At 50.0% G+C, this 19,940-nt stretch overlaps 1 protein-coding gene across 1 annotated transcript in view; it reads right to left on the bottom strand.

Moving 5' to 3' along the window:
- Nucleotides 1-19,940, bottom strand: part of LOC142288452 (FAST kinase domain-containing protein 1, mitochondrial-like) — a gene marked incomplete at its 5' end in the record, with an annotated part of 63,526 nt that overhangs the window by 36,625 nt on the left and 6,961 nt on the right. Inside the window, 3 exons of the mRNA XM_075333512.1 lie at nucleotides 9,926-10,040; nucleotides 12,879-13,368; nucleotides 19,768-19,899. Of these exons, the coding sequence (XP_075189627.1) occupies nucleotides 9,926-10,040; nucleotides 12,879-13,368; nucleotides 19,768-19,899 (737 nt within the window). The remainder of the gene's footprint in view (nucleotides 1-9,925; nucleotides 10,041-12,878; nucleotides 13,369-19,767; nucleotides 19,900-19,940) is intronic.

Raw genomic sequence — 19,940 nt, forward strand, 5'->3', positions numbered from 1 at the left:
TGAAATACAGTGTGGGATTACACCGTGTGCAGACTTATTAAGAAAATGAATATTTGGATCACATGATGCTTTTTATACATGTCGTCCTACTCCAAGCTGTATAGGCTGAGAGCCAACTACCAATTAAGTGAATCAGGTGATGTGCATCTCTGTAATGAGGAGGGGTGTGGTGTAATGATAGCAGCACCCTATATAAGGTGTGCTTAATTATTAGGCAACTTCCTTTCCTGTGGCAAAATGGGTCAGAAGAGAGATTTGACGGGCTCTGAAAAGTCCAATATTGTGAGATGTCTTGCAGATGGATGCAGCAGTCTTGAAATTAGCAATCTTTTGAAGCGTGATCAACGAACAATCAAGCGTTTCATGGCAAATAGCCAACAGGGTCGCAAGAAGCGTGTTGGGCAAAAAAAGGCACAAAATTACATGCACAATTACATGAATTGAGGAAAATCAAGCGTGAAGCTGCCAAGATGCCATTTGCCACCAGTTTGGCCATATTTACGCTGCAACGTTACTGGAGTATCAAAAAGCACAAGGTGTGCCATACTCAGGAACATAGCCAGGGTAAGGAAGGCTGAAAAACCACCACCTCTGAACAAGAAACATAAGATAAAACGTCAAGACTGGGTCAAGAAATATCTTAAGACTGATTTTTCAAAGGTTTTATGGACTGATGAAATGAGAGTGACTCTTGATGGGCCAGATGGATGGGCCAGAGGCTGGATCAGTAAAGGGCAGAGAGCTCCACTCCGACTCAGACGCTAGCAAGGTGGAGGTGGGGTACCGGTATGGGCTGGTATCATCAAAGATGAACTTGTGGGACCTTTTCGGGTTGAGGATGGAGTGAAGCTCAACTCCCAGACCTACTGCCAGTTTCTGGAAGACATTTTCTTCAAGCAGTGGTATAGGAAGAAGTCGGTATTGTTCAAGAAAAGAAGGGAATTTTGTTTACTTACCGTAAATTCCTTTTCTTCTAGCTCCAATTGGGAGACCCAGACAATTGGGTGTATAGCTATGCCTCCGGAGGCCACACAAAGTATTACACTAAAAGTGTAAAGCCCCTCCCCTTCAGCCTATACACCCCCCGTACTGCTACGGGCTCATCAGTTTTGGTGCAAAAGCCAGAAGGAGGAAAAAATTATAAACTGGTTTAAAGTAAATTCAATCCGAAGGAATATCGGAGAACTGAAACCATTTAACATGAACAACATGTGTATACAAAAAACAGGGGCGGGTGCTGGGTCTCCCAATTGGAGCTAGAAGAAAAGGAATTTACGGTAAGTAAACAAAATTCCCTTCTTCTTTGTCGCTCCTAATTGGGAGACCCAGACAATTGGGACGTCCAAAAGCAGTCCCTGGGTGGGTAAATAATACCTCATAATAGAGCCGTAACGGCTCCGTCCTACAGGTGGGCAACTGCCGCCTGAAGGACTCGCCTACCTAGGCTGGCATCTGCCGAAGCATAGGTATGCATCTGATAGTGTTTCGTGAAAGTGTGCAGGCTCGACCAGGTAGCTGCCTGACACATCTGCTGAGCCGTAGCCTGGTGTCGCAAGGCCCAGGACGCTCCCACGGCCCTGGTAGAATGAGCCTTCAGTCCTGAGGGAACCGGAAGCCCCGAGGAACGGTAAGCTTCGAGAATTGGTTCCTTGATCCACCGAGCCAGGGTTGATTTGGAAGCTTGTGTCCCTTTACGCTGGCCAGCGACAAGGACAAAGAGAGCATCGGAGCGGCGCAGGGGCGCCGTACGAGAAATGTAGAGTCTGAGTGCTCTCACCAGATCTAACAAGTGCAAATCCTTTTCACATTGGTGAACTGGATGAGGACAAAACGAGGGTAAGGAGATGTCCTGATTGAGATGAAAAGTGGGCAAGGCAAATGGCCAGGGAGAAAACGCCTGAGCAGAGCACCACGACAGGAATATTTTCCACGTCCTGTGGTAGATCTTGGCGGACGTTGGTTTCCTAGCCTGTCTCATAGTGGCAATGACCCCTTGAGATAATCCTGAAGACGCTAGGATCCAGGACTCAATGGCCACACAGTCAGGTTGAGGGCCGCAGAATTCAGATGGAAAAACGGCCCTTGAGACAGCAAATCTGGTCGGTCTGGCAGTGCCCACGGTTGGCCGACCGTGAGATGCCACAGATCCGGGTACCACGACCTCCTCGGCCAGTCTGGAGCGACGAGGATGGCGCGGCGGCAGTCGGCCCTTATCTTGCGTAACACTCTGGGCAACAGAGCCAGAGGAAGAAACACATAAGGAAGCTGAAACTGCGACCAATCCTGAACTAAGGCGTCTGCCGCCAGAGCTCTGTGATCTTGAGATCGAGCCATGAATGTTGGGACCTTGTTGTTGTGCCGTGACGCCATTAGGTCGACGTCCGGCATCCCCCAGCGGCAACAGATCTCCTGAAACACGTCCGGGTGAAGGGACCATTCCCCTGCGTCCATGCCCTGGCGACTGAGAAAGTCTGCTTCCCAGTTTTCTACGCCCGGGATATGAACTGCGGATATGGTGGATGCTGTGGCTTCCACCCACAGCAGAATCCTCCGGACTTCCTGGAAGGCTTGCCGACTGCGTGTCCCACCTTGGTGGTTGATGTAAGCCACCGCTGTGGAGTTGTCCGACTGAATTCGGATCTGCTTGCCTTCCAGCCACTGCTGGAACGCTTTTAGGGCAAGATACACTGCCCTGATCTCCAGAACATTGATCTGAAGTGAGGACTCTTGCTGAGTCCACGTACCCTGAGCCCTGTGGTGGAGAAAGACTGCTCCCCACCCTGACAGGCTCGCGTCCGTCGTGACCACCGCCCAGGATGGGGGTAGGAAGGGTTTCCCTTTCGATAATGAGGTGGGAAGAAGCCACCACCGAAGGGAAGCTTTGGTTGCTTGAGAGAGGGAGACGTTCCTGTCTAGGGACGTCGGCCTCCTGTCCCACTTGCGTAGGATGTCCCATTGAAGAGGACGCAGGTGAAACTGCGCGAAAGGGACTGCTTCCATTGCTGCCACCATCTTCCCCAGGAAGTGCATGAGGTGCCTCAAGGGGTGTGACCGACCTTGAAGGAGAGATTGTACCCCTGTGTGTAGTGAACGCTGTTTGTCCAGCGGAAGCTTCACTATCGCTGGAAGAGTATGAAACTCCATGCCAAGATATGTCAGTGATTGGACCGGTGTCAGATTTGACTTTGGAAAATTGATGATCCACCCGAAACTCTGGAGAATCTCCAGAGTAACATTGAGGCTGTGTTGGCATGCCTCTTGAGAGGGTGCCTTGACCAGCAGATCGTCTAAGTAAGGTATCACTGAGTGACCCTGAGAGTGGAGGACCGCAACTACTGTAGCCATGACCTTGGTGAAAACCCTTGGGGCTGTCGCCAGGCCGAACGGCAGTGCCGCGAACTGAAGGTGTTCGTCTCCTATGGCGAAGCGCAAGAAGCGCTGATGCTCTGGAGCAATTGGTACGTGGAGATAAGCATCCTTGATATCGATCGATGCTAGGAAATCTCCTTGGGACATTGAGGCGATGACGGAGCGGAGGGATTCCATCCGGAACCGCCTGGTCCTTACGTGTTTGTTGAGCAGTTTTAGGTCCAAAACAGGACGGAAGGACCCGTCCTTCTTTGGAACCACAAACAGGTTGGAGTAGAAACCGTGACCCTGTTGCTGAAGAGGAACCGGGACCACCACTCCTTCTGCCTTCAGAATGCCCACCGCCTGCAGAAGAGCCTCGGCTCGCTCGGGAGGCGGAGATGTTCTGAAGAATCGAGTCGGAGGACGAGAGCTGAACTCTATCCTGTAACCGTGAGACAAAATGTCTCTCACCCAACGGTCTTTTACTTGTGGCAGCCAGGTGTCGCAAAAGCGGGAGAGCCTGCCACCGACCGAGGATGCGGTGTGAGGAGGCCGTAAGTCATGAGGAAGCCGCCTTGGTATTCACCAAACAAACGGTCGCCAGAAAATGGCAATCCAGTTAAGCACTTTTTGGAAGCCGAATCTGCCTTCCATTCCCGCAGCCACAAGGCCCTGCGTATTACCACCGAATTGGCGGCTGCAACCGCCGCACGGGTCGCAGAGTCCAGGACAGCATTAATAGCGTAGGACGCAAATGCCGACGTTTGAGAGGTTATGGACGCCACCTGCGGCGCAGACGTACGTGAGTGCGTCAATTTGCGCCTGACCAGCTGAGATAGCTTGGAGTGCCCATACGGCTGCGAATGCTGGAGCAAAAGACGCGCCGATAGCTTCATAGATGGATTTCAACCAGAGCTCCATCTGTCTGTCAGTGGCATCCTTGAGTGAAGCTCCATCTTCCACTGCAACTATGGATCTAGCCGCCAGTCTGGAGATTGGAGGATCCACCTTGGGACACTGAGTCCAGCCCTTGACCACGTCAGGGGGAAAAGGGTAACGTGTATCCTTAAGGCGCTTGGAAAAACGCTTATCTGGATAAGCTCGGTGTTTCTGGACTGCCTCTCTGAAGTCAGAGTGGTCCACAAACATACTCTTTGTACGATTGGGAAACCTGAATCGGAATTTCTCCTGCTAAGAAGCTGACTCCTCCACTGGAGGAGCTGAGGGAGAAATATTCAACATTTCATTGATGGACGCAATAAGATCATTCACTATGGCGTCCCCATCAGGAGTATCAAGGTTGAGAGCGGCTTCAGGATCAGAATCCTGATCAGCTACCTCCGCTTCATCATACAGAGAGTCCTCTCGCTGAGACCCTGAACATTGTGATGATGTCGAGGGAATTTCATAGCGAGCTCGCTTAGTCGGTCTGGGGCTGCGGTCCGTGTCAGAGACCTCACCCTGGGATCCATGAGACACCCCGGGAGGACATTGCTGTTCCAACTGAGGGGAACCAGGGGACAATGATTCCACAGTGCCCATGGTCTGAGATGCCGGCCTGGACTGCAAGGCTTCTAATATCTTAGCCATAGTCTCAGAAAGTCTTTCAGTAAAAACTGCAAACTCCGTCCCTGTCACCTGGACAGTGTTAACAGGTGGTTCTCCCTGGGCCACCCCTAGCAGAGGCTCCGGCTGAGAAAGTGCCACAGGGGCCGAGCATTGCACACAATGAGGGTCAGTGGAACCTGCCGGCAGTATAGCCGTACATGCTGCACAGGCAGCATAGTAAGTCTGTGCCATGGCACCCTTGCTATTTGTGGACGACATGCTGTTGTCTCCTCTGAGCAATACAGGAGGGTAAATAGCCACAAATCAACAGTGCACCCTACAGTGTAAAGTATAGACTATAATCATATAAACTATAAATACACTTCTGCACTAGTGGGGCCAGCACCACAGGTGCTGCTTACCGCCTGCGCAAAGCGTTTGTGTGGGCACCAGAATTCCTGCCTGGGTCTCTTTGAGCTTGTCTCTCCTCTCCAGCGTTAGCAGAGCTAAGAGGAATGGCTGCCAGCGTCCTGGGGAGAGGAGGGAGCCGTGGGCGTGACCCAGAAAAGTGCGGGAACTGGTGCCCCACTGTGCAGAGTGAGGGGGGTGGAGTATGCAAAGCATGCTCCAGCCCTCAGTGCTGCCGACCTGTACAGCGTCCCGCCCTTCCCCTGACTGGCAGGGCTGGGGGCGGGAAAAGAATGAGACTAGGCCGCAGAATCCGGGGACTACCGTTATAAGCGCGGCCGCCGTATAAGCGCGGTCGGCGCGGAAGTCCCCGGCGCACTAACAGTCCCAGCCGCGCCGCAGTGATAACCATGGCAGCGGCGGTCAGCGCGGCAGTCCCCCTACACAAATACACTCAGCGACGCTGAAGTGTATAGTGGCACAAATGCAGCCAGCGCTGCTGTCCCCGGTGCACTAGCACACCCAGCAATGCTGGAGTGTTGCTGTGCGCGGTCCCCACGGGGACACAGAGTACCTCCAAGTAGCAGGGCCATGTCCCTGAACGATACTCGGCTCCTATCCAGCATGGTCCTCAGGAGCTGTGGATGGAGCACGGTCTCCTGTGCCTGGAGACCGATGGGATCCCACTTCACCCAGAGCCCTAATTGAGGGATGGGGAAGGAAAGCAGCATGTGGGCTCCAGCCTCCGTACCCGCAATGGATACCTCAACCTTAACAACACCGCCGACAAGAGTGGGGTGAGAAGGGAGCATGCTGGGGGCCCTGTTATGGGCCCTCTTTTCTTCCATCCGACATAGTCAGCAGCTGCTGCTGACTAAGCTGTGGAGCTATGCGTGGATGTCTGACCTCCTTCGCACAAAGCATAAAAACTGATGAGCCCGTAGCAGTACGGGGGGTGTATAGGCTGAAGGGGAGGGGCTTTACACTTTTAGTGTAATACTTTGTGTGGCCTCCGGAGGCATAGCTATACACCCAATTGTCTGGGTCTCCCAATTAGGAGCGACAAAGAAACATGATTTTCATGCAGGACAATGCTCCATCACATGCATCCAACTACTCCACAGCGTGGCTGGCCAATGAAGGTCTAAAAGATGAAAAAATAATGACATGGCTCCCTTGTTCACCTGATCTGAACCCCATAGAGAACCTGTGGTCCCTCATAAAATGTGAGATCTACAGGGAGGGAAAACAGTACACCTCTGGGAACAGTGTCTGGAGGCTGTGGTGACTGCTGCACGCAATGTTGATCGTAAACAGATCAAGCAATGACAGAATCTATGGATGGTCGGCTGCTAAGTGTCATCAGAAAGAAAGGGGGCTATATTGGTCACTATTTTTTGGGTTTGTTTTTGCATGTCAGAAATGTTTATTCCTAAATTTTGTGCAGTTATATTGGTTTACCTGGTGAAAATAAACAAGTGAGATGGGAATATATTTGGTTTTTATTAAGTTGCCTAATATTTCTGCACAGTAATAGTTACCTGCGCAAACAGATATCCCCCTAAGATAGACAAATCTAAAAAAAAAAACACTACAATTTCCAAAAATATTAAGCTTTGATATTTATGAGTCTTTTGGGTTGATTGAGAACATAGTTGTTGATCAATAATAAAAAAATCCTCTAAAATACAACTTGCCTAATAATTCTGCACATGGTGTATGTAGCAACGCTAACAGTTAAACCATATTCAGATATGTGCCATAATGGCACTAGGATGCGGAGCTGATTATAATGATACCTTTAGTGAAGATATCCAAGGTTTCATTGCAGAAAAATCATTGCTCAAACTTTCAGAAATGACGTAATTTGTGCACAGGCTTGAGCATTGGGACGGGATTTTGTGGATCGGGTCCTCTGTAATAACTCCTCCTCCTCCTTCCTTGCCTCCTTTTCTTCATAAAAATGTTGCGCCATAGGGTTCATTATCACTGTTGGCAGCGCATGCACATTGCTATTATGACTATTTTTCAATAAAATGATGCCGATAGCGCATGTGTGTACTGCGCTCTCCAGCACCATTTTACTGAGATGACTATGAGTCGTGGGCAGCAGCGCATGCACCAATAAAAAAAAAAAATAAATCAAACTGCGCATGCGCCGCTGCCACTTGTATTCATCTGCAACGTGTCTTCAATAAAATGGTGCCAGAGATATTGGTAGGCACATGTGCCGATTCCGGTGCCATTTTATAGAAGACAACATTATAATAGCAATGCACACATGCTGCCAACAGCAGTAATGGTGGCGGCAGCTCAAAATTTAAATGACGAAAAGGAGGCAAGGTGTAATATACCAGCAGGGGGAGCTGGAACTCCTGGAATACGCAGGTTGGTGATGAATCCACTAGGTGTCACTAGCTCCACCTGTGGATCCATCGGGGAAAGTCATGCAAGCCGAATTCAGAGCCAAGAGATCACGCAGTACCAGGGAGGAGGCAGATTCAAGAGAGCCAGGTCAGAAGCAAAGAGGTATCATCAGGGACCGGAGGAGAACTATACCGGAGTCAGTAACAAGCAGAGGTCGGGAGCCGGGAGAGCAGGTAGTAGTCGGGGAACACAGAGGCAGAGCAACAGAGAAGGGGCCGGAGAGGGAGCACGAGAGTCAGGGAGGACAGACGCAGTCAACAGGATGGGAGTCAAAGAGGACGGACGCAGTAAGGAGATCGGGAGTCAGGAAGGGCAGACTCGGTAGACGGGCAGGATCAGGTAAACTTACAGGGACCAGCGAACACACAGAGCAGAACTATAACTGGCGCTGAGCCGATGGTGTAATTTCTAAGATAAGGTGCCGTGATCCCGGAAATGAGGCACGGAGGGATAGGCTTCTCCCACTGGCCACGCTCCGGGAAACACCGACCGCCAGAACAGGTATGAAACACAACTCTGCAACAGCAAAGATAAACATAAATCGTGACACAAGGCAGGAGGGGGAATCATCACAGAGAACCCCACCCACAAAACCCCAACCTGATGCTCCAGCCTGTGCACAAATTATGTCATTTCTGAAGGTTTGAATAAGGATTAATCTGCAATCAAGCCTCGGATTTCTTAACTAAAGGTTTCATTTTAATCAGCATCCTAGCACCATTACGGCACTGCCTGTGGTTTATAGAGCAAAAACCTGGTGGTTGGTTCCCTTAACCCCTTAACAACCCATGACGTACTGGGTACGTCATGGATCGTGTGCCGTTAATCCCCGCCCCCTGCCGTGGGCAGGCGACGGCGATCCGCGCACATATCGGCTGTTTTCAACAGCTGACATGTGTGCCTGCTAGCCGTGGGTGGAATCGCTTCCACCCGCGGCCATTAACCCCTTACATATCACTGCCAAAATCCAGCAGCGATATGTATATGCGCGCCGCCATGACAGTCACTTACCCCGCCCCAACCGGAAGTCACGTGACATGATCACGTGACTTTCGGTGGTTGCCATGGTAGCACAGGGTCATGTGATGACGCCTGTAGCTAACATGACTCACTTCCTCTCAATGCCGGAATACAGCCGACATTGAAAGTAAAGCACCAAATCTGCAGTTCTCAGCTCTGTAGCTGAGATCTGCAGATAGTGCAGAGCGATCGGATTGCTGATCGCTATAGCCCCCTAGGGGGACTAGTAAAATAAAAAAAAAAAAAAAAAAAAAGTAAAAAAAGTTTTAATAAATTAAAAAAAAATAAAAAAAACTAAAAGTTCAAATCACCCCCCTTTCACCCCATTGAAAATTAAAGGGTTAAAAAAATTAAAAAATATACACATATTTGGTATCGCCGCGTTCAGAAATGCCCGATCTATCAAAATATAAAATCAATTAATCTGATCAGTAAATGGCGTAGCGGCAAAGAAATTCCAAACGCCAAAATTAAGTTTTTTTGGTCGCCGCAAATTTTGAGCAAAATGCAATAACAGGCGATCAAAACGTAGCATCTGCGCAAAAATGGTACTGTTAAAAACGTCAGGTCGAGACGCAAAAAATAAGCCATCACTGAGCCTCAAATCCCGAAAAATGAGAACGCTACGGGTTTTGGAAAATGGCGCAAAACGTGCACCACTTTTTTTGGACAAGCTTGTGAATTTTTTTTAACCCCTTAGACAAGTAAAGCTATACATGTTTGGTGTCTACAAACTCACACTGACCTAAGGCATCACATAGATACATCAGTTTTACCATATAGTGAACACAGTGAATAAAATATCCCAAAAAACTATTGTACAATCACACTTTTTTTTTGCAATTTTCTGCACTTGGAATTTTTTCGCTGTTTTCCAGTACACTATATGGTAAAACTTATGGTTTCATTTAAAAGTACAACTCGTCCCGCAAAAAACAATCCCTCATATGGCAAGATTGATGGAAAAATAAAAAAGTTACGGCTCTCGAAAGAAGGGGAGCAAAAAACAAAAACGCAAAAACGGAAAGTGTTGAAATTGTTAATAAAACGAAGTTAAAAAAAACCCCCAAAAAACGGAAAGTGCCCAGGGGCTGAAGGGGTTAAGCTGAGAGGGCAGTTATTACTCCTGGGGGTGAAGCATGACCATAGCAAGGATTTAATAAATACTTACTCAAATTAGCGAGCATATGCTGAATGCACACATTAAAGAATTCTTCTTCTTTTGGGGGATCGTAGCCCAGGTTGACAAAGGCATATAAAATTCTGTTCAAGTCAGTGGGATGAATCTTAAAAACAAAAACCAGTATTAATTGGACAAATGGGCTTTATACATCTGTGAACAGCACAGTGTGAACACGACATAGTCCTGAAAATGGTTATGACTATTAAATTCCATAAATCTGCCTATACAGGTACAGGGGGGGTATTATTGCAATTACTGTATGGATTCCGTATTCTTAAGAAAGGGCACAAGAGATATATCTTTGTATCGTGTTAGCTAGCAGATAGAAAAATATAAACATTTTAGAGTCCTCAGTGGTTGATACCAAGGGCAAAAATTTATAACATTAAGTAGAGTATCAGCGTGTGCGGCGGCCTCACATTAGTCTGTATACCTGCACTCTGGAATATTGCTGTATATCTGCACAATGGGATTAAAGGGAACCTGTCATCAGAAATTTCGCCCAAAAGCTAAAAGATTCCCCCTCTGCAGCTCCTGGGCTGCATTCTAGGAAGGTCCCTGTTATTATTGTGCCCCATGTGAAACCAAAATAAAGCCTTTATAAAGTTCTACCTTTTTGTATGCAGCTTCTGTAAATCTGTCACGGAGGCGGGCTCTCTGCCGTCCGTTATTTTGCCCCCTGGTCCTGTATGCCGCCCCCATCGCTCCTTTCCATATCTGATGCACCGCCCACTGCTCCAGCCATCCCCGCGCATGCCCAGTGCCAGTCTCACGGGACTGAGCAGTGTGACCGCTGGTGACGTGTGCGCAGACAAGTGATTATGGGCGGGACTGTGACTGTTATCAGCAAGTACCCGCCCATAATCTCGTGAGCGCGCAAACCTCTCCAGCGGTCACACTGTGCTCAGAGTAGATGCTAGACTGTATGGGCTGCTTCCAGGGATGACGTCCCTTTGTCATGTGATAGGGGCGTGTTCAAAATACTATCACATGACAAAGGGACGTCATCCCTGGAAGCAGCCCATACAGTCTAGCATCTACACTGAGCTCAGTGTGACCGCTGGAGAGGTTTGCGCGCTCACGAGATTATGGGCGGGTACTTGCTGATAACAGTCACAGTCCCGCCCATAATCACTTGCCTGCGCACACGTCACCAGCGGTCACACTGCTCAGTCCTGTGAGACTGGCACTGGGCATGCGCGGGGATGGCTGGACCAGTGGGCGGTGCATCAGATATGGAAAGGAGCGATGGGGGCGGCATACAGGACCAGGGGGCAAAATAACGGACGGCAGAGAGCCCGCCCCCGTGACAGATTTACAGAAGCTGCATACAAAAAGGTAGAACTTTATAAAGTCTTTATTTTGGTCTCACATGGGGCACAATAATAACAGGGACCTTCCTAGAATGCAGCCCAGGAGCTGCAGAGCGGGAATCTTTTAGCTTTTGGGCGAAATTTCTGATGACAGGTTCCCTTTAAAAAGGATCTCCTATGAATAAGTCATCAATATCAAATTGGTGGGAATCCAGACACCTGGCACCCCCACTGATCAGCTGCTGTCAGCCCTTCGTTAGGGTATGAGTACTCTTTAGCCCTTGTTTACTTGAATTTCAATTTAATCCTCCTTTAATCTAGGGCTATCCTTTACAGCAGGGATAGGAAAAGGGTTAGCCGATGTGGAACGGGGGCGCCCCAAAACTTAAGGTGTCACACCCTCCGTAGTCAGGTAGGGGAAGTTTGTCCCCAGGATCTATTAGCCCATATTTCTCTGCTTTGCTTTGGTCATTAGTTGTCCTGATCTGCTGCTGATTTTTATATCTTTTGTGCACTTTAGGGTGTATTTTTGTGATTTTTAATTAAATATCAATGAAGTATTTTTTACTGGGGTTTGGAGGTATTTTTTGTTAATTATATTTTTGCACTCTGCCCGATCTCATTTCAACTAATTAATCCTTCATGATCTATAATGGCCAAAATTGGAATGTGCTTGTAAAAAGAAGCAACTCCAAAATTTTACCTCTTAAAATCCTGCTTTTTTAATAACAGAAAATGTTTTAATTCTATAGTTTACTGCTCATTTTCGAGGTTATCAGCCACTTCTGCAATCAGTCAGGAGTGTCCAGTATCACAGAAAAGGAGCTGCAACATGGGGGAGAGGGAAATTTGAACCACCAGCTCAACCACGCCTTAGGAGTGCACCATCTTTCCATTGTAAGCAGGAAGGCGGGAGGCTGAGGAGTGTGTGCTCCTAAAGGCAGAAGATCAGAGCAAACCTTTAAAGATTTCCAGGAGGAATTAACAATAAAAAGATGCTCCAGATTACGGTATCATTGAAAGTATAATATAGCAGGTAGGCCTGGAGAGCAGACAGGTGCTCTTTTAGGCTCATTTCATACATCATTTTTTTGCTGTCAGTCAAAATTCGTTGAATTTGGAAAAAAACGGATCCAGCAACTGATGCCGCTGGATCCGTTTTTTTCTCATTGACTTGTATTAGCGACAGATGGACTCACGTTTCATCTGTCGGATCCGTCAAAAATTCTTTGTCCGCCGGACGGAGACAATGGACAAAGTAAAGTTTTTTTTGTCTACGGCGAAAAAACAGACAGCGACGGATCCGTCGCCGTCCGTCATTTGGTGGAATGGAAGCCTATGGGCACAGGATCCGTCAAATGAAGGAATTCATCGATGGATTCGGTTTTTTAAACTGAGCATGCTCAGTATCAAAACAGATCCATCGAAAAATGGAAGAAACGGATGAAAAAAAAACTGATGCGACGGACCTTGCGAAAAAACGGATAAGTCACATCAGTTTTTCCAACGGATTGCGACTTAAGGCAAAAAACTGATGTGTGAAAGAGGCCTTAGCTGCTCGAACTGAGTAGATATTTGGCGGACAGCGCTTTGGTTTGGGCCAGTGACTGATCTCATGGGGCTACTACCTTTGTAACATTCTCAATGGTGACTTCTGCGATCCTGTCCAGAACTGGAAGACACAGAGTATTAGAGTAACTAATAACCAATGCCAGAAACAGGGCGTTCCTCCACGTGACCTGGTGCAGCAGGCGCTGGCAGGTGAGGAGAATGTCATCTATCAGCATGTTCTGAAGCCACTGTCCGTTCATCATGTACGTCAGTTCATTCAACAGAACATCAAGGTTGTCCATATTCTTGATTCTCTCCAGTCCGCATTGGCTGACTTTACGGAGGAGATTCTCATACACCACGGATTTATTCTGCCGGGACAGTTGGACGGGCTGTAACCACCGGATGACGCTGTTGGCAATGCCATTGAGGTCACTGAGGTCGCACTGGGGAATGACCGCCTCGATCTTAGTAAGGATGGCATAGTCCACTCTTGTAAGGGTCAGAAGTGACAGCGATCTGGTCATCATAACCACCACGGTCGGAATATAAGACGTCTTCATGTAGCTGTGGGAAAGAGAAAAAATTCAGGAATCAGAAAGAAATCAACTGCATTTAAAGGGAATTTCACCCCCAAATTACTATTTAATATAAGCCCATAGTAACTTGGTCCCCATAAAAAAAGAGAATTTTGTTTACTTACCGTAAATTCTTTTTCTTATAGTTCCGACATGGGAGACCCAGACCATGGGTGTATAGCTACTGCCTCCGGAGGACACACAAAGTACTACACTAAAAGTGTAGCTCCTCCCTCCGAGCATATACACTCCCCGGATGACAAATCCAACCAGTTTAGTGCCAAAGCTGAAGGAGGACATCCACCCATAAGTAGAGATAGAGTAAAACCCGGATAACCGGAACCTCTGTCTACAACAACAGCCGGTGAAAACACACGGAACAAGAAAGCTGCCAACAGGCAACAGGGAGGGTGCTGGGTCTCCCATGTCGGAACTATAAGAAAAAGAATTTACGGTAAGTAAACAAAATTCTATTTTTCTTCATCGTTCCTTATGGGAGACCCAGACCATGGGACGTCTCAAAGCAGTCCATGGGTGGGAAATAAACAGAAACTGAGAAGTAGGCGAAACCTAACTTCACAAATGGGCGACAGCCGTCCGAAGGATGCGTCTGCCCAAGCTCGCATCTGCCGAAGCATGAGCATGCACTTGGTAGTGCTTCGAAAAAGTGTGCAGACTAGACCAAGTGGCAGCCTGACAGACCTGCTGAGCCGTAGCCCAAGAGGCACCGACAGCTCTGGTCGAGTGCGCCGTAATCCCCGGCGGGGGAGGCACCTGAGAACATTGGTAGGCATCGGATATGGCCGACCTAATCCAACGAGCTAGGGTCTGTTTAGAAGCCGAGAGACCCTTGCGCTGACCTGTGGTCAGCACAAAAAGAGAGGTGCACCGCCTGAAAAAAAACCAGCGGTGACACAGATCCGGAGCGTCCGCACCAAATCTAAAACATGCAACGCTTTCTCAAAGCGATGCACAGGGGCCGAACAAAGGGAGGACAATGAAATGTCCTGGTTAAGGTGGAAAGGAGACACCACCTTAGGGAGAAGGCCCGGAGTCGGACGGAGAACCACCTTGTCTTGGTGAAAAAAAACAAAAAAGGGTGACTCCGAAGAGAGCACAGTCAAATCAGAGACTCTCCTGAGAGAAATTATGGCCACCAGAAAGACCACTTTCTGTGAAAGACGAAACAACGAAACCTCCCTAAGAGGCTCAAAGGGGGGTTTCTGTAAGGCCATGAGGACCAGATTAAGGTCTCAGGGATCCAGAGACCGCCGGTAAGGCGGAATGATGTGAGATGCGCCCTGCATGAAGGTGCGCATCTGGGCCAGCCGGGCGATACGCCGCTGGAACAACGCTGACAGAGCCGAAACCTGTCCCTTGAGGGAATTGAGGGACAGTCCTAGCTGCAGGCCGGACTGTAGAAGGACAGGATGGTCGGCAAGGAAAAACGGCCAAGGAGCATGGCCGGAAGAACGACACCAGGACAGGAAAATTCTCCAAGTCCTGTGGTAAATCCTGGCCGAGGAAGACTTCCGAGCCTGAGTCATAGTGAAGATGACCTCGGAAGGAATGCCTGAAGCCGTAAGGATTCAGGGCTCAAGAGCCACGCCGTCAATCTGAGAGCCGCAGAATTCTGGCGGAAAACGGACCTTGTGAGAGAAGGTCTGGCCGGTCCGGGAGATGCCACAGCACCTCTACGGACAGACGGAGCAGGTCTGGGAACCAAGCTCGCCTGGGCCAGTCTGGGGCGATGAGTACGACCCGACGGCCCTCCATTCTGATCTTGCGCAGGACTCTGGGCAAGAGAGCTAGAGGGGGAAACACGGAGGCCAGACGGAACCGGGACCAATCTGGAACCAGCGCGTCCGCTGCCAAGGCCTGAGGATCGTGGGAGCGAGCCACGTAAACCGGGACCTCGTTGTTGTACCGGGTTGCCATTAGATCCACTTCCGGAGTGCCCCGCCTGCTAAATTGACCGGAACACTGCCGGATGCAGGGCCCACTCGCCGCTGTCCACGGTTTGACGGCTGAGATAATCTGCCACCCAGTTTTCTACGCCTGGGATGTGGACTGCGGATATGGTGGACTTGGAGTCCTCCGTCCACTGAAGGATATGTTGAACTTCCAACATTGCTAGGCGGCTGCAAGTCCCGCCTTAGGTGATTGATGTAGTCAACTGCTGTCGCGTTGTCTGACTGGACTCGAATGTGCTTGCCCGCCGACAGGTGGTGAAAAACTGCGAGAGCTAGGAGTACAGCCCTGATTTCCAGCACATTGATCGAGAGGGCTGATTCGGACGGAGTCCAAGTGCCCTGTGCTCGGTGGTGGAGAAACACTGCTCCCCAGCCGGATAGACTGGCATCCGTGGTGAGAATCACCCAGGACGGGGCCAGAAAGGAGCGTCCCTGGGACAGAGAGAGGGGCCGAAGCCACCACTAAAGAGAGCTCCTGGTCTGTGGCGACAGAGCCACCAGCCTGTGCAAGGAAGAGGTTCCTTGTCCCAACAGCGGAGAATGTCCAGCTGCAGGGGACGCAGATGGAACTGGCAAAGGGAACCGCCTCCATTGACGCCACCATCTGACCCAGCACCTGCATGAGGTGCCTGATGGAATGACGGCGGAGCCTCAGCAGAGAGCGAACCGCCAGATGAAGGGACTGCTGATTGACTAAGGGCAGCTTCACAAGTGCCAGCAGAGTCTCGAATTGCATCCCTAGGTACGTAAGTTCCTGGGTCGGGGTCAGAGTGGACTTGCAAGCGTGGCGAGAGTGAGCGAGACACTCCGCTTAGAGTGAGCGAGACACTCCGCTGACAGTCTGCACTGGATGAAGCCCTGACTAGAAGGTCGTCCAGGTAAGGAATCACTACAACCCCTGGAGGAGCAGAACCGCAACCACTGCTGCCATGACCTTGGTGAATACACGAGGGGCCGTGGCTAACCCCAAGGGGAGAGCCACGAATTGGAAATGTTCCTCTCCGATTACAAAACGTAGCCAACGCTGGTGTGAAACTGCGATTGGCACATGCAGATAGACATCTCTGATGTCGATGGATGCTAAGAAAACTCCTTGGGTCATTGACTGATCGCAGAAATTCCATGCAAAAGTGCCGCACCTGAACATTCTTGTTGAGAAGCTTGAGATCCAGGTCGGAAGGCACCGTCCTTTTCGGGAACTAGGAAGAGATTTGAGTAGAAATCTCAGAACCGTTCCCAGTCGGGAACTGGTACAATTACTCCATTGGCCTGCAAGAATGCCACGGCCTGTGAGAAGGCGGCGGCCTTGGAGCAGGGGGGAGTTGTCAGAAAAAATCTGTTTGGCGGGCTGGATAGAATTCTATTCTGTAGCCGTGGGAGATGGTAACCCACACCCACTGATCGAAGACGTGTTGAAACCACACGTCGCCCAAGAGGGAGAGCCTGCCACCAACCAAGGACGTTACTGGCGCGGCCAGATAATCAAGAGGAGGCTGCCTTGGTGGCAGCAGCTCCTGCCGACTTAGGACGCGGCTTCATGCGCCAGTTGGTTTACGGACCTTGGCTGAGTTAGTGGACGAGGCCGAGGGCTTAGAGGACGACCAGTTAGAGGAACGAAAGGAACGAAACCTCGACTGGTTCCTGCCCTGGACAGGTTTCCTGGGTTGTGGCATGGAAGTACTCTTCCTGCCAAAAACTTCCTGAATAATTTCATCCAGTTGTTCACCAAATAGACTGGTCCCGGCAAAAGGGAGCCCAGCAAGGAACTTCTTAAGAAGCATCTGCCTTCCACTCTCGAAGCCACAGGAACCTGCGGATAGCGAGGGAAGTAGCCGAGGCCACCACAGTGCGGTGACAGTCTCCAGCATGGCAGACATGGCATAGGATGAAAAGACTGAAGCCTGGAAGTTAAGGCAACCATTTTGGGCATAAAGTCCCTGGTGAGGGAATGCATCTCCTCCCGAGAAGCAGAGATGGCTTTGAGAGCCCGCACTGCTGTAAAAGATGGGGAGAACGAGGCCCCTGCCGCCTCATATATAGATTTGGCCAGAAGGACAACCTGGCGGACAGTGGGATCCTTAGAGAGGTGCCGTCAGCCACTGATACAACTGTGCGGGCTGAAGTCTAGACACCGGAGGGTCCACCCTTGGTGAATGAGCCCACTCCTTGACCACCACTGGTGGAAGGGAGAAACAGTCATCAGAACCACGCTTTGGAAAACATCTGTCAGGACAGGCTCTGGGCTTGGTCACAATGACCTGAAAGCTGGAGTGGATAAGGAACACACTCCTTGTTCTCTTAGGCAAGGTATACTGATGCTTTTCTGCCAGAGAGGGGTGCTCCCCTGATACAGGCGGATTGAGGTCCAGTACAAATATAATGGACGCAATCAAATCATTAGCATCTGCGTCACTTCCGGACAGATCAATGGGGTACATGGAGAAGCGTCCGAGCCCCCAGTAAAAGCATCCTCCTTGTCCTGCGAGTCAGCTCGTGAACCAGAGCTGCGGGGCGAGGAGGGAAAGGGGACCCTGCGTCTCCATTTTAGGAGGACGGGGTCTGAGACCAGATGAAGAATCCTCTGTGAGCTTTGCTGAGCGAGCCGTAGCAGCAGAAGCGCCCTGAGGAGGGGGCTGATGCATGCTCAGCAGTGTCCGGGACAGCTGTCCCCTGGAGAGAGGGATTCTACCCAAGCCGGGGGTAATGAGCCCACTTGGAGCAGCCGGAGGGACCACTGGGGATGAGCCTCCAGGCTGAGGCATCACTATGTTAGAGCAGGCATCACAATGTGGTTATGTGCTCGGTACAGGCAGTACGAGCCTACAGCAGTGCATAATAAGAACAGCCTTGCAGCACTGCTCTGATATGAGACATGCTGCAGAAGTAGGGGCTCTGTCCAGGATGACCCTCAGCAGAGTATATAAACCGAGTATATAAGCAGCTGCACAACTGGAGGTTGTGACTTGCCAGACCGTTTACATAGACATCTCTGTGCCCTCCAGATGCCCCAGCCCAGGCCCCCATTTGTCACAATGTGTTATGCAGACATTGAGAACGCTGAGAAAATGGCGTCCGCAGCCTGCGTCTCCACGAGAGGGGGCGGGGCCTACTGTGAGAGCAGGACGGAGGGCAAATGAGGCATACGGGGGAGGGAATCTTTCCTCAGTGAGGAGTGTCCCTTCCCTGTGCTGACCAGCCGCTGGGCGGAGCCACACTGTCCCACTGCACTGACTGACATGCAGGGGAAGAGAATCGAAACTAGGCCTCAGGCGAAGCCGGGTCCTAGACTTAAACATGCAGCCAGCGTGCAGGCACCATCGGCGCGGTTCTCCAGAGAAAACTGGAGAACCGGCCGGAAATGTTAACACAGTTATAAAACACACTCTCCCCAATAAATAAAGTACAAGGGACCCCTGAAAGACCACCGTCTGTGGTAATAACGTCTCAGTACTTAGCTTGTGAGACGCAGGTGCCAGGTCCCTGGGGGGTGATCGCTCCGTCCGTCAGGATCCTGAACAGGGCTGCGGATGGAGACCGGTCTCCTGCAAAGCAGTGAGAACCGTGATGGCTCCCACTTCAAGCCAGAGCCCGAGGGATGGTGAAGGAGCGCGGCATGAAAAAGGGCTCCAGTCCTGAAATCAACCTTAACAGCACCGCCGACACAGTGGGGTGAGAAGGGACATGCCGGGAGTCCAGATTGGACCCGCTTTTCTTCCAAATCTTTGAAATCAAAAATCAGAGGATGCATGTGTGTGTGCGACCTCCTGAACACAAGCATTGAACTGGTTGGATTTGTCATCCGGGGAGTGTATATGCTCGGAGGGAGGAGCTACACTTTTAGTGTAGTACTTTGTGTGTCCTCCGGAGGCAGTAGCTATACACCCATGGTCTGGGTCTCCCATAAGGAACGATGAAGAAACCATACATTTGTAGTAACAAACGTTGTCATTATTGAGAATATGAAGCATTTTCATTGATGTTGACCTGGGGGTGCTCAATCTTGCGGTGGCCCCTTCATTTAGCCTGAACCTCCTCCTCTGTGCTGATGGGCAGCGCTCGCTTGGGTATAGCGAGTACAGAAGTATCCAGCGAGCGCACTCACAGAGCTCGTTCCTCTCTGCTGAGTCAATGAGTCTTCCATTGTCTCCTCCGCTCTTGGAAGCTTCTTGCTCGCTACATTTCTGGATTTTTCCTTTAAGCGAGCAGCCACAGCAGTAAGTAGAGGTCTATGAGCGTGCAGATCGGCTCCTACACGCGCAATGGGCTACTCTGCAAGGTTGCCACCACTGTATATCAGGCATAGCTCCGGATTATTTGTCGTAGCCACATGGTAAACCCATGGCCACTCTAATGGAACCATCCACATGTTCCCTTTACCCGAAAACTCGCCACTTGTTCATCGAGGCTGCACTTACGCAGTTAGACGCTTCTGTAGATCAGCAAACAGTTGATAATTTTGGCAGGGCAGGCACACCACGGCATCTGTGAGTTTACATAAATACAGTCGCTGGTAATGATCCAGATTTTCCTGGATGGCGGAGCAGATTCTACACAGATAGAAGAAAAATATCAACATACGTCTCTAATA

The sequence above is a fragment of the Anomaloglossus baeobatrachus genome, unplaced genomic scaffold (genome assembly GCF_048569485.1).
Source record: "Anomaloglossus baeobatrachus isolate aAnoBae1 unplaced genomic scaffold, aAnoBae1.hap1 Scaffold_830, whole genome shotgun sequence".
NCBI lineage: Eukaryota > Metazoa > Chordata > Amphibia > Anura > Aromobatidae > Anomaloglossus > Anomaloglossus baeobatrachus.